The sequence below is a fragment of the Ictalurus punctatus genome, chromosome 4 (genome assembly GCF_001660625.3).
Source record: "Ictalurus punctatus breed USDA103 chromosome 4, Coco_2.0, whole genome shotgun sequence".
Taxonomy (NCBI): Eukaryota; Metazoa; Chordata; class Actinopteri; order Siluriformes; family Ictaluridae; genus Ictalurus; species Ictalurus punctatus.
In genome coordinates, this window is record NC_071284.1 from 34,716,892 (window position 1) to 34,731,642 (window position 14,751).

The window sequence follows — 14,751 nt, forward strand, 5'->3', positions numbered from 1 at the left end:
TGATATACAAACCTCTGGACACCTGCTTAGCCTTTATCTACAGACAGCCTGTGTGTGTGTGTGTGTGTGTGTGCGTGTGTGTGTGTGCTTTGAAATGAGAACAATAACCCCTCTCTTGTGTAGATGAGGAGATTGCGTAAGGGTTTTTTGTGATTAAACAGCGTCTCTGTCTCTCCTGCTTTCTTTCAGCTTTCATTACTCCATGATAATAAATGACATTTAGAACATTTCCCTTGAACCCTTTCATGTGTAAATTACTTTAAACACTTTATCCAGATTCTTCAGATGTTTATTAGTTAAAACTGCATGTCATGTGAATTTTGAGCGTAAAAAAGTATAGGGAAGGGATAGAAGGGATTGTCCGTGTGCAGGAATACTGAAATACTCAAATACTCAAATACTGAAATACTCAAATACTGAAATACTCATGGTGATGATAATAGATTGACAGTATTTATATTGACAGTATTTATATTGACAGTATTTATATTGACAGTATTTATATTGACAGTATTTAGATTTAGTATTTAGATTGACAGTATTTAGATTGACAGTATTTATATTGAGTATTTATATTGACAGTATTTAGATTGACAGTATTTATATTGACAGTATTTATATTGAGTATTTATATTGACAGTATTTAGATTGACAGTATTTATATTGACAGTATTTAGATTTAGTATTTAGATTGACAGTATTTAGATTGACAGTATTTATATTGACAGTATTTAGATTGACAGTAGTTAGATTGACAGTATTTATATTTAGTATTTAGATTGACAGTATTTATATTGACAGTATTTAGATTGACAGTATTTATATTGACAGTATTTATATTGAGTATTTAGATTGACAGTATTTAGATTGACAGTATTTATATTGAGTATTTATATTGACAGTATTTAGATTGACAGTATTTATATTGACAGTATTTAGATTTAGTATTTATATTGAGTATTTAGATTGACAGTATTTAGATTGACAGTATTCAGATTGACAGTATTTATATTGACAGTATTTAGATTGACAGTATTTAGATTGACAGTATTTATATTGACAGTATTTAGATTTAGTATTTATATTGACAGTATTTAGATTGACAGTATTTAGATTGACAGTATTTATATTGACAGTATTTAGATTTAGTATTTAGATTGACAGTATTTATATTGACAGTATTTAGATTGACAGTATTTATATTGAGTATTTAGATTGACAGTATTTATATTGACAGTATTTAGATTGACAGTATTTATATTGACAGTATTTATATTGACAGTATTTAGATTGAGTATTTAGATTGACAGTATTTAGATTTAGTATTTAGATTGACAGTATTTAGATTTAGTATTTATATTGACAGTATTTAGATTTAGTATTTATATTGACAGTATTTATATTGACAGTATTTATATTGACAGTATTTAGATTGACAGTATTTATATTGACAGTATTTAGATTGACAGTATTTAGATTGACAGTATTTATATTGAGTATTTATATTGACAGTATTTAGATTGACAGTATTTAGATTGACAGTATTTATATTGACAGTATTTATATTTAGTATTTAGATTGACAGTATTTAGATTGACAGTATTTAGATTGACAGTATTTATATTGACAGTATTTAGATTTAGTATTTATATTGACAGTATTTATATTGACAGTATTTAGATTTAGTATTTATATTGACAGTATTTATATTGACAGTATTTAGATTGACAGTATTTAGATTTAGTATTTATATTGACAGTATTTATATTGACAGTATTTAGATTGACAGTATTTAGATTTAGTATTTAGATTGACAGTATTTAGATTGACAGTATTTAGATTGACAGTATTTAGATTTAGTATTTATATTGAGTATTTAGATTGACAGTATTTAGATTGACAGTATTTAGATTGACAGTATTTAGATTTAGTATTTAGATTGACAGTATTTATATTGACAGTATTTAGATTGACAGTATTTATATTGACAGTATTTAGATTTAGTATTTAGATTGACAGTATTTATATTGACAGTATTTATATTGACAGTATTTAGATTGACAGTATTTAGATTTAGTATTTAGATTGACAGTATTTATATTGACAGTATTTATATTGACAGTATTTATATTGACAGTATTTAGATTTAGTATTTAGATTGACAGTATTTAGATTGACAGTATTTAGATTTAGTATTTAGATTGACAGTATTTAGATTGACAGTATTTATATTGACAGTATTTAGATTGACAGTATTTAGATTTAGTATTTAGATTGACCGTATTTAGATTTAGTATTTATATTGACAGTATTTAGATTGACAGTATTTATATTGACAGTATTTAGATTGACAGTATTTATATTGACAGTATTTATATTGAGTATTTATATTGACAGTATTTAGATTGACAGTATTTATATTGACAGTATTTAGATTTAGTATTTAGATTGACAGTATTTAGATTGACAGTATTTATATTGACAGTATTTAGATTGACAGTATTTATATTGACAGTATTTATATTGAGTATTTATATTGACAGTATTTAGATTGACAGTATTTATATTGACAGTATTTATATTTAGTATTTAGATTGACAGTATTTAGATTGACAGTATTTAGATTTAGTATTTAGATTGACAGTAGTTAGATTGACAGTATTTATATTTAGTATTTAGATTGACAGTATTTATATTGACAGTATTTATATTGACAGTATTTATATTTAGTATTTAGATTGACAGTATTTATATTGAGTATTTAGATTGACAGTATTTAGATTGACAGTATTTATATTGAGTATTTATATTGACAGTATTTAGATTGACAGTATTTATATTGACAGTATTTATATTGAGTATTTATATTGACAGTATTTAGATTGACAGTATTTATATTGACAGTATTTAGATTTAGTATTTAGATTGACAGTATTTAGATTGACAGTATTTATATTGACAGTATTTAGATTGACAGTAGTTAGATTGACAGTATTTATATTTAGTATTTAGATTGACAGTATTTATATTGACAGTATTTAGATTGACAGTATTTATATTGACAGTATTTATATTGAGTATTTAGATTGACAGTATTTAGATTGACAGTATTTATATTGAGTATTTATATTGACAGTATTTAGATTGACAGTATTTATATTGACAGTATTTAGATTTAGTATTTAGATTGACAGTATTTAGATTGACAGTATTTATATTTAGTATTTAGATTGACAGTATTTAGATTGACAGTATTTATATTGACAGTATTTAGATTTAGTATTTAGATTGACAGTAGTTAGATTGACAGTATTTATATTTAGTATTTAGATTGACAGTATTTAGATTGACAGTATTTATATTGACAGTATTTAGATTTAGTATTTAGATTGACAGTAGTTAGATTGACAGTATTTATATTTAGTATTTAGATTGACAGTATTTATATTTAGTATTTAGATTGACAGTATTTAGATTGACAGTATTTAGATTTAGTATTTAGATTGACAGTAGTTAGATTGACAGTATTTATATTTAGTATTTAGATTGACAGTATTTATATTTAGTATTTAGATTGACAGTATTTATATTTAGTATTTAGATTGACAGTATTTAGATTAACAGTATTTATATTGACAGTATTTAGATTTAGTATTTAGATTGACAGTATTTATATTGACAGTATTTAGATTTAGTATTTATATTGACAGTATTTATATTGACAGTATTTATATTGACAGTATTTATATTGACAGTATTTAGATTGACAGTATTTAGACATATTTAGACATACGTCCTCTTCGTCATCATTTACCCCGAAACCACGCTGAGATCTGGTGTTTATCTGTAGACCAACTTCTCTACCTCACGTTTTAAACATTATTATTCTGCGCTTTTCCATTTGGGCTTCTTCTTCAGGAGAGACTCCAGCACGTTCGTGTGTAACTTTACAGAATGACAGTGCTGATTATTTTCTGTTCTGCTGCGTATCAACAGCATCAGATAAAACTGATTATTAATCACGCATGTAGCTGTGATAGTGTCACTGCTTAGTGTTAGTCAGAGATTATAAAGCAGATGTACAGGATAAAGTACTGAGGAATCATGGCGTGATTCATTTATACAGCCCCAATTCCAAAAAAGATGGGACGCTGTGTAAAATGTAAATAAAAACAGAACAAATCTCATGAACCCGTATTTTATTCACAATAGAACATAGAAAACATATCAGATGTTTATTCTGAGGAAATGTACCGTTTTAACCGAAAGGTCATTAATAATAAGGTCATTTTGAATTTGATGGCCGCAACACGTCTTAAAGAACAGGGCAACAAAAGGCTGGAAAAGTAAAACTTTTTTGGAATTGGGGTTGTAGTTTGAGGAGTGTGTGTGTGTGTGTGTGTGTGTGTGTGCATGCACATGATGTTCCTGATTCATTATCACCTGTCAGAGAAACACATTCAACACTACAACTCTAAACGCTACAGATTTCAGAGAGAGAGAGAGAGAGAGAGAGAGAGAGAGAGAGAGAGAGAGAGAGAGAGAGAGAGAGAGAGAGACAGACAGACAGACAGACAGACAGACAGACAGACAGGGAGAGAGAAACATACACACACACATACACACACACACCCAGAGCGAGAGAAAGACAGGGAGAGAGAGACAGAGACACACACAGAGTGAGAGAGACAGAGACAAACACAAACACACACACAGACAGACAGAGAGAGAGAGAGAGAGAGAGAGAGAGAGAGAGAGAGAGAGAGAGAGAGAGAGAGATAGATACTGGCAGAGTTTCTTTAAATCATCAGAATAGCTTAGCACAGTGACACGTAATGAGAGAAATGAAATTAGCACATCGCCAACATCATCTAGACACAGAGCTAAGAACAAGACGTAGCTAATGGAGGAGAAAGTGCCTCAATATTGACTGAGACTAAAAACAGAGACTTTCACACACAGAAACGTCTTTAATCGATTACTTTTAGGCTGAAAGACGGGGAATTGTGTTGGTTGATGAAAACAAATATCTCCTGTAATGCACCAGAGCAACACACTCCTCACAAATGTGCTGAATCTCGCACTGTTCATCAGTGAAATAAAATCGTTTCATGACGAGTGTTGAGAAAAGTTACCAGTGGAAGGGCTCGAGAGGTCGATTCGGGACAAAAGAGGGACTAAAATGACCAACAGGCAAAAGCTTTACATCCCTGACAACCTCTAATGCACCTTCCATTAGAGCTGATCGATTCTGAAAGGAGTCGACTCCTGTTTCGATTCTATACGATGGAGTCGATTCAGTGGTTCGATTCTATACAATCATTTTGTCGATTTCACACACAGTTCAGGAAAGATACTCTCATATTGGAAACAAAATATAATACGATATAATATGATATTTAGGGTTTCAAACAACAACAACAACAACAACAACATCAGTGTAGTAGTGCAATATTTACAATGAGTTCAGTGATGTTTTTATTTAACCCTTGTGCGTCAGTTAAAAGGTTACACGCAGGAGCACAGAGGACAAAAATGTCCATGTCCAAAAACTGTCACAGAAATATTATATTATAATATACTTTTCCACTTTCACTAACGCCAATGTTTTTTTTTTTACCAGCATGAGTTCGAATCATAATACCAAACATTCATTCATGTTCAGAATTGTAACCCTTTAAACGCTGCTTTGTTTACATAATGCCACAGACATTTGTTTGTTTTTCATGAAAAAAAGAAAAATAGTAATTGTTTTCCATATCCTAAATGCTAAGCAGATTTTTTTGCTTTGATGAATCCAGTCTTTGATATGTCAGTGATTAACAAGATTCATCTTGATGCATTCGTATTTCTTAGTCAGATTTAAAAAATCCCCAGAAACTACCACTCAGGTCCATAAAGGACAAAAATGTCCGTGTCAAATTTTTTTGATATAATATAAGACAGCCTGACGTGCAGGTCGTGTCATCGAACCTCAGGGTGGAGCTTAGGAGCTCGAGTTTACGGTGGCTCACGGTCTGCTTTCCACATCCCACAGACTGCTTGAAGATTCGTTTCGGGACCCGTACACACCGGCCAGAATCAGCACCCTGATGTTACCAGATGAGGACGGGTTCCCTTCTGAGTCCGGTTCCTCTCAAGGTTTCTTCCTCATATCATCTCAGGGAGTTTTTCCCTCACCACCGGCTCGCTCAATAGGGATAAACTCACACGCTTAAAATCTCCGTCCTGTGTTTATATGTTTCTGTAAAGCTGCTTTGAGACACTGTCCGTTGTTAAACGCGCTACACAAATAAAACTGAACTGAATTGTACGCCTGGATGTCAGTGGAATTGACATCAATCCAATCTGTCACAGAACGCCTCCGCTGTAAATGGGTATTGTCCAGAAGAAGCTGAAGGATGTCTTCGGTGATGAGATGTGGTCAGTGGTGTAGCGTGTGGGACCCGGGGTCATACGCTTGGCAGGATAGCAGTGCAGCGTCTCAGTGTGAGCGGAAGACCGGAGAATCTGCCCATATTTTAAATTCCATTGAAGATCTGCTGTCTGCTGTGTGTCGTCAGTCTCAGTGCTATCAGAGGGGTCAGACTCCAGCACAAACTCGACTTCATCCTCGGAACGCAGCTCTTCAGATGCACCAGAGTGTGCGCTGTCAGTGAGCACAACTGTCTCCAGAGCTTCCTCCGCCGTGAAACGTCTCTTCATCTTACAAGCTATGAAATGACCAGGTCCTCAAGCATCACATATGTATAGGTTTGGCTGCGAGAGCACGTGCGTCAACTGAACAATCAGCATTTTCTTCTGGTGAAAACATAAACAAGGTGTTGAGGTTCTTCTGAACTTCTACATCAAAATCAAGCTCACCTTCTATCTATCTCTGTGCAGGAACAATAACAAATGAAAAAGTGCAAACAAGGGATAAGAAACGTGTTCGAATGCAAACATCTTCAGAGCTCAGGAACCTTCTTTCACTCGTTTACATGGGGTGGAATTCGTGATTTCCAGGACAATAAAAAATATGAAAAAGACAAAAACATCCATAAGGACACACAAAGGTTAATATTTACAAAACTCAGAATATGAAAAAGTCGGGTACAAAAATATACTTTAGTGTTGAATTAACTACTACGAATGACCATACAGTGTTAAAGTGCAATATACTGTGTATAAATAATATACCGACATATCGTCACAGTCTATTCATAAATTAAATAAAATTGAATAATAAAGAGATTTACTAATGGCATTAATGACGTTTCAGTGTATTCGGCTCTAAACAACCATTTCACATTTTCTCACTTTATACTGAATCAATGTAATCACATGGAATCGACCGCAAAGCTTTAGAGCAATTCGACTCTTCATTCAGAATGACTGGAACTAAAGAATCGACTCTGTTTGGGATAGAATCTTTAACCTTGTCCTTAATATTAATAAAGACACTTTCTAACATCATACGTGTCATTAATCATAAACAACGATTTGGAGATTTTACCCTAGTTACATTTATTTAACTCTTTCACTTGCTGAGCCATTTTACATAGTTTGATCCGAATCACTTGAATCATATAGAATCGAGCCGAAAGATTCGGAGCGAGTCGATTCTTCATTCCCTAATGCGTGGAATTGGAGAATCGATTCCTTTCTTTAGAGCTAAATGTATAATAAGAGGATTTACTCCCTTCACACGGTTCAAAAGCATTAACGATTATTTTAGCGCGAGTTAAATGAATCATATGGAATCGACTCCGAACGTTTGGGGCATTTCGACTCTTCATTCGCAATGCTTGGAATCGGGGGATCGAATCTTTTTCTCCCTAGCCTGTGTTTCATTACGCAAGCGCGTACACACACAGACACGCGCGCGCGGCTGCTCACTGTGATAACTCATTAAGACCCTGAAACGGGTTCGGTAAGGTTCTGATCGGGTTTATGACCGCGGGCAGGCGCGCGCCTCGTCTTCCGGCGGTGATGTAAGTTGAGACGCCGCCGCGCGCGCAGAGCCAGTTCCAGAGCAGAGAGAAAGATGGCGGAGGGGGATCTCTCCCCGGTGCTGTCGCGGTGCCGTTCCGGTTCCGACTCGGAGGGCGAGCTGTGGCTCAGTCTGGCGCGTGCCAAAACGCGCTCGTACGGCAGCACGGCCAGCGTGACGGCGACCCTCGGGGAGCGCTACATCGAGCACCAGGTGACGGACGGAGACACGCTGCAGGGCATCGCGCTCAAATACGGGGTGACGGTAAGAGGAGAAACCCCGGTTCCTCTGTTCCTCTCCTTCCGGTTAAAGAAACCATCGCGTGCGTGCGAGCGAACAAGGCTGAGCGCGAGCCCTCAATCGGCTACAAACAGAACGCGTTCTGACGTCATCGCTGCCCTTTAAGATGCCCGGGATGATGCTAGCGGGCTGGTTAGCCTGTTAGCCGTTAGCTAGATAATATATACCCGTCACGATGGGTACGAAATAATCTAGTGCACTTCGAGGGAGTAGTTACAATCCCCAGACAAACCCCTGGACACTACATAGGGGTCATAACCCGTTATGTCATACCCTACATAGTGCACTTATCTAGAGGAGAACCCTTTGAATGATTGTTTATGGGACAGAGAGTGCACTGCACAGGGTGTAGGGTCCTAAAAGAGATTATTGTGTTCATAGTGCACTACTTAGGGGTTGAGAGTGACTAGTTCTCACCCTCACTATGTATTGAGCATTTAGTGCACTACTTAGGGTCTAGTGGATGTATAGTATACTATATAGGTGCACTAAACAAGGCACAACAAAATGGCTTAGTGCACTAGACGTGCCAGTTGGATTACAGCACCTTAATCCACTACACAGGGGATGACAAAATGGCTTCTACACCCTACTTAGCGCACTAGAGTGTCATTTCAGATATAGCTCCTTAACCCCTACACAGAGGATAAAGTACTGCCTCGTACACCCTACAAAGTGCACGTTATGGCTTACGGGGTGCCGTTTGTGACGCTGCAACTGACCGATTATTTGAGTGCACACTACATAGAACCCTACAGTGGGAAGTGCACTACACACACAGGGTATAGTGTAGATATAGTGTACACTACATTTTTAATGAACTGCCTATTTATGGGCACTAGAGCGTGTAGTGTTTGCTTTCATTTCCTACATAGTGCACCCTACTCTCTACACACAAGACAAGCACGCTAATGCTTTGTAAACCCTACATAGTGCACTACATCTAGGGGAAGCAGATTGAAATTCAGCTCCCTACTCTCTAGATGAGCACACTACAGAGCAGGTTAAATAGTCTTCAGACCCTAAGTAGTGCACCACTAGACCCTAGATAGTGCACTATACATCCACTAGACCAAAAATAGTGTTCTATACGTCCACTAGACCATAGATAGTGCTCTATACATCCACTAGACCCTAGATAGTGCACTATACATCCACTAGACCAAAAATAGTGTTCTATACGTCCACTAGACCATAGATAGTGCACTATACATCCACTAGACCAAAAATAGTGTTCTATACGTCCACTAGACCATAGATAGTGCTCTATACATCCACTAGACCCTAGATAGTGCACTATACATCCACTAGACCAAAAATAGTGTTCTATACGTCCACTAGACCCTAGATAGTGCTCTATACATCCACTAGACCAAAAATAGTGTTCTATACGTCCACTAGACCATAGATAGTGCTCTATACATCCACTAGACCCTAGACAGTGCACTATACATCCACTAGACCCTAGATAGTGCTCTATACATCCACTAGACCCTAGACAGTGCACTATACATCCACTAGACCCTAGACAGTGCACTATACATCCACTAGACCCTAGATAGTGCTCTATACATCCACTAGACCCTAGACAGTGCACTATACGTCCACTAGACCCTAGACAGTGCACTATACATCCACTAGACCATAGATAGTGTTCTATACATCCACTAGACCCTAAGTAGGGATTAAAAAGCTGCATTGCCATTCTAGGGCACTTAATACTTATCTTGGCTAATTTCAGTGCTAAAATAATGGCACCCCTGTGCATTACCATAGTGTGTGCTATTTGCAATGTATCTTACAGTTAGTGTTAAGTTGTATTTACTCGTGTGTGTGTGTGTGTGTGTGTGTGTGTGTGTGTGTGTGTGTGTTCTCTCGTTCAGATGGAGCAGATCAAGCGAGCGAACAAGCTCTTCAGTAACGACTGCATTTTCCTGCGTCACAGACTGAACATCCCGGTGCACACGGAGCGGCCGTCTCTCTTTAACGGACTGTCTCTGGAGTCTCCGGACGGAGAGGATTCGGTTCTTCAGGAGTCTCCTCGCGCCTCTGACGTGCCCTCCATCTCCCCCTCACCCCCTCCTCCTCCTCCTGAGGCCCCCCCAGAGTCAACCCCGCGGCCCCCCCAACCGGACGAGCTCTCAGCTAAAGACTATTTACACATGCTGGACTTACAGATCACTCGCTCCAAACAGGCCGCCCGGAAACTCAAAGAGGACGTGACGAGGTGAGACGTTCCGCCCCGTTTTAATGACTTCATAATTCATAATAACGAGTCTGTAGTGTTCTGACGTCACACAGACGGCGTGATTATTGTTTATGCCTGCCGTAGATATAAAAAGTTTACACACCCCTCTTAAAACCGCAGGTTTTTGTGATGTAAAAAAATGAAACCAGGATAAATCATGCCAGATGTTTTTTCCATCTTTAACCTGAAACACTCGATTGAAAAAAAGAAAAGAAAAGAAACGTGTAGCGGAAATAAAACAAATACGCATAACCTGGTTGCATTATTGTACACACGCTTTTATAATGGGTCATGTGACTGCTCTCAGAATTAACCAATCACGTTCAAACTCGTGTAAGATCAGCTGTTTCTGTACAAGTTTCTTCACACCGTCATGGTTTCATCCGACTGCTGAAGCCGAAGAGCTTACAGACCAGCTGCAGGATCTTATTGTTGAAGTGAATCGAACAGTAGAGGGGTATAAAAGAATTCCCAAGACGTTAGATGTAGCAGGAACACAGTGAAGGAGAAAATGGAGCACCGCAGTGACATCACCAAGAACAGGACGTCCCTCCAAAATGTATAAAAAGACAAAAGCTTACCAGGGAGGCTGCCAAAAGACCTACATTAAACATTCAAGGAGCTGCAGGAACATCTGACTGAGTACTGAGTACTCTCTGCATGTGATGACAGTGTCTCGTATTCTTCACATGTGTGGGCTATGAGGCTATGGGGTAGGGCGGCTGGACGGAAGACACTTCTCATGGGGGGAAAATAAGATATGCTTGGAGCAAAAACAAGACTGCTTATCACCCTAGCCAAGGTGCAGCATGGTGGTGGCAGCATCCTGCTATGGATCTTCAGCTGGGACTGGAGCTCTAGTCAAGATCGAGGGGCAAGATCTATTTTGGCACAGAACCTGCCATGTCACCTTCCAGCACAAAAACAAATCCGCGTCAACAGAGGAACGGCTTCGGATGAAGATGATCAGTGTATCGGAATGTTCCAGTCAGAGCTCAGCTCTAAATCCTATAAAACCCTGTGGGACGACGTGAAGAGGGCCGTGTACAGGAGATCCGCTCGCTGTCTGATAGATCTGGAGCAGTTTTGTAAGGAAGAGTGGAATAAAATGACTAAATGAAGGTGTGCTCTGTAGGTAGACTCGTACACAACAACACTGAGAGCTGAATTACACATGAAAGCTGCTCCAACAAAATATTAGTTAAGGGGTGTGTATACTTATGTAACCAGGTTATTAAAGTTTAAAAAAAAAATTAAATTCCCCAAAAATGTTTGTTTTGCACTTGAATGTTGGATTTGAGGTTAAATAGTGCGACGATAGCAGTGTTACCTGGATTATCCCATTGCATTGTGGGTAACTGACTCAGTTCCTCTCCAGCACAGTTTTGCCTATACTGAGTCAGACAGAGCGTGTGTGTGTGTGTGTGTGTGTGTGTGTGTGTGTGTGTGTGTGTGTGTGTGACTCAAGCAGAAATAAAGTGCTGTAGGTGCGTCATGGTGCTGGTTCCTCTTTTAAAGTAAGGAATCAATAAGGTGTTTTCATTTGATTCCTCAGCACTGTGTTTAGTCTTGCTCTACAAATGATCTAAAGTTTTGGCACAGAGCAATGCAGTGGTGCGACACGCTTCTCATCCCACCTCCCCTTCCCGCCCCCCCTGCCTGCCTCCCCATCCTGCGCAGAGGATTGTGGGAGATAGTGATGGGAACTCTAGATCTGTTCAGTGAGTCAGATCATTTGACTCTGACTCAGATGAGTCGACTCTTTCGGCTCTCAAACGATTCACATGGCATGACGAAACAGAGCAGTCAGGATCAAGATGCAGATCAGGATTGTATTGCTGTATGTGTGTGTGTGTATATGTGTGTGTGTGTGTGTGTGTGTATGTGTGTAACTGGGATATTTTTTCCCCTTTTATGGAGATATAATTTACTGACTGTAATTTACTGTACTGATACTTTCAGGCTACATTAGCCTGCGCGCACATGCGCGCACACACACACACACACGCACACACACATGCACACACACACACAGTGTAACTGACACCTGGGTCAGTGTGGTACTGGGAGAAAAAATGTGATGAATTAATAATGAACACTGGAAAATATACCACAGAGGTTTATAGTAGCTTTTCTTTCTTTCTTTCTTCCTTTTTTAATCTTATCTTCATATTTCATTATGATTCATTATTTTAATTTTCTTCATCCTTTCTCTCTCCTTCATTTTTTGATTTCTTACATTCTTTTCTCTCTCTCTTTCATTTTTAAAATTTCTTTTCATCATTTAACTTCCTTTATCATTCTGTTTCAGTCTGTTTGCCTTTTTCTTTCTTTTTCTTTTCTTTGCACTTCTTATCTCTGCTTTTTATCAAAACATTTTACAAAACCTGTTATTTAACACTGAAGTACGTTGATTTACACACTGAATGAAGTTTATGAGAAATTGTTTATTATCCACGAGAAACCATCGGGAACTGGAAAAATACTTCAGCGACAGTTCAAACCTGAAATCCAGCCCTGTAGCTGCTGCTGAGACTTACATTTACCTCATTTATACAGCAGCACAGTTGAGGGTTAAGGGCCTTGTTCAAGGGCCCAGCCGTGGCAGTGCTGGGATTTAAACTCAGGACCTTCCGATAAGTAGTCCAGTGTCTTACCCACTGAGCTTACCCCATACACCACTACCCCATACACCACTATCCAATATACCACTACCCCATACACCACTACCCCATACACCACTACCCCATACACCACTACCTCATACACCACTATCCAATACACCACTACCTCATACACCACTATCCAATACACCACTACCCCATACACCACTACCCCATACACCACTATCCAATACACCACTACCCCATACACCACTACCCCATACACCACTATCCAATATACCACTACCCCATACACCACTACCCCATACACCACTATCCAATATACCACTACCCCATACACCATTATCCCATGTACCACTACCCCATGTACCACTACCCCATACACCACTACCCCATACACCACTATCCAATATACCACTACCCCATACACCACTACCCCATACACCATTATCCCATGTACCACTACCCCATACACCACTACCTCATACACCACTATCCAATACACCACTACCCCATACACCATTATCCCATGTACCACTACCCCATGTACCACTACCCAATATACCACTACCCCATACACCACTACCCCATACACCACTACCCCATATACCACTACCCCATACACCACTACCCAAAACTAGTGGCCAGGACACTCGGGTACCGTCTGTAATTGGTATCCGTTCTCTCTGATCACCTCCAGCTCAGAAACCGAGCCCTGTTGTAAACTCTGTTAAGATCGTCTACACTTCTAAGATATTATATGAAGACAGTCAGTGCTGTTATTCTTTTCAGGGGTGCCAATACATTTGAAACCAACGTTTAATAGTAACTGTGTTCAAATAAAACCATTTTGAGGAAGGGTGCCAATATTTTTGTAGCTGACTAACCTGTGTGTGTGTGTGTGTGTGTGTGTGTGTGTGTTTACAGGGAGGATGAAGATCAGACACACGCGACGTCGTCTTATCAGGAGATATAACACTTGTCTGATCACGCTTATCGACAGCTGAGATGATGGTATCCATCCATCCCTCCATCCATCCCTCCATCCATCCCTCTAGTCCTGACTCTCTCTGTATTCTGTTTTAAATCTTGCTTTTATCAGTCCTTGAAAAAACAGGACTTGTCACCTTCACTGCCTTTCACTTATTATTATTAATTATTATTATTATTATTACTGTTTACATTCAGCTGTGTGTGTGTGTGTGTGTGTGGCATTAAAGGGTTAATACGTAGCCAGAAAGAGTAAAACGGCTATAAAATGAACCAAACTACTGTATCATTTTCCCATGACTTTTTCGACGCTGCTGTACAGAACCGAGCTGCAACGGCCAATCAGAAGCGGTTATCCCAAATCTCTATTAATATCTGACGTGTGCTTATGAATTGCTGTTTGCTCATTAAGACTATACAGAACTGTGTGTGTGTGTGTGTGTGTGTGTGTGTGTGTGTGTGTGTGGATCTGCTTGCTGATTTTAATTAGTTTTTATTTTAATCTGTACAGGACTCTTGTGTGAATGTGAATTTAAACAATATTGTTGTGTGCTTTTGGATTTTAAAACAAAATCCTAATAAACGTATCAGTAAATCAGCATTAATCTACATTTCCC

At 38.1% G+C, this 14,751-nt stretch overlaps 1 protein-coding gene across 1 annotated transcript; it reads left to right on the forward strand.

Moving 5' to 3' along the window:
- The first annotated feature begins 7,712 nt into the window (after positions 1–7,712).
- Positions 7,713–14,735, forward strand: lysmd2 (LysM, putative peptidoglycan-binding, domain containing 2). The gene is made up of 3 exons (XM_053678310.1): positions 7,713–8,236; positions 10,156–10,499; positions 14,072–14,735. Exons 1-3 carry the CDS (start codon positions 8,027–8,029, stop codon positions 14,118–14,120), a joined length of 603 nt encoding a protein of 200 aa, XP_053534285.1. The 5' UTR covers positions 7,713–8,026; the 3' UTR covers positions 14,121–14,735.
- The last annotated feature ends 16 nt before the right edge of the window (positions 14,736–14,751 follow it).

Bases quoted from the DNA above. Each gene is read 5' to 3' on its own strand.
- lysmd2 (XM_053678310.1), top strand. From the start codon at position 8,027: ATGGCGGAGGGGGATCTCTCCCCGGTGCTGTCGCGGTGCCGTTCCGGT. The intron at 8,237-10,155 runs GTAAGAGGAGAA...TCTCTCGTTCAG, and splicing joins CGCTCAAATACGGGGTGACG to ATGGAGCAGATCAAGCGAGC. The intron at 10,500-14,071 runs GTGAGACGTTCC...GTGTGTTTACAG, and splicing joins CTCAAAGAGGACGTGACGAG to GGAGGATGAAGATCAGACAC.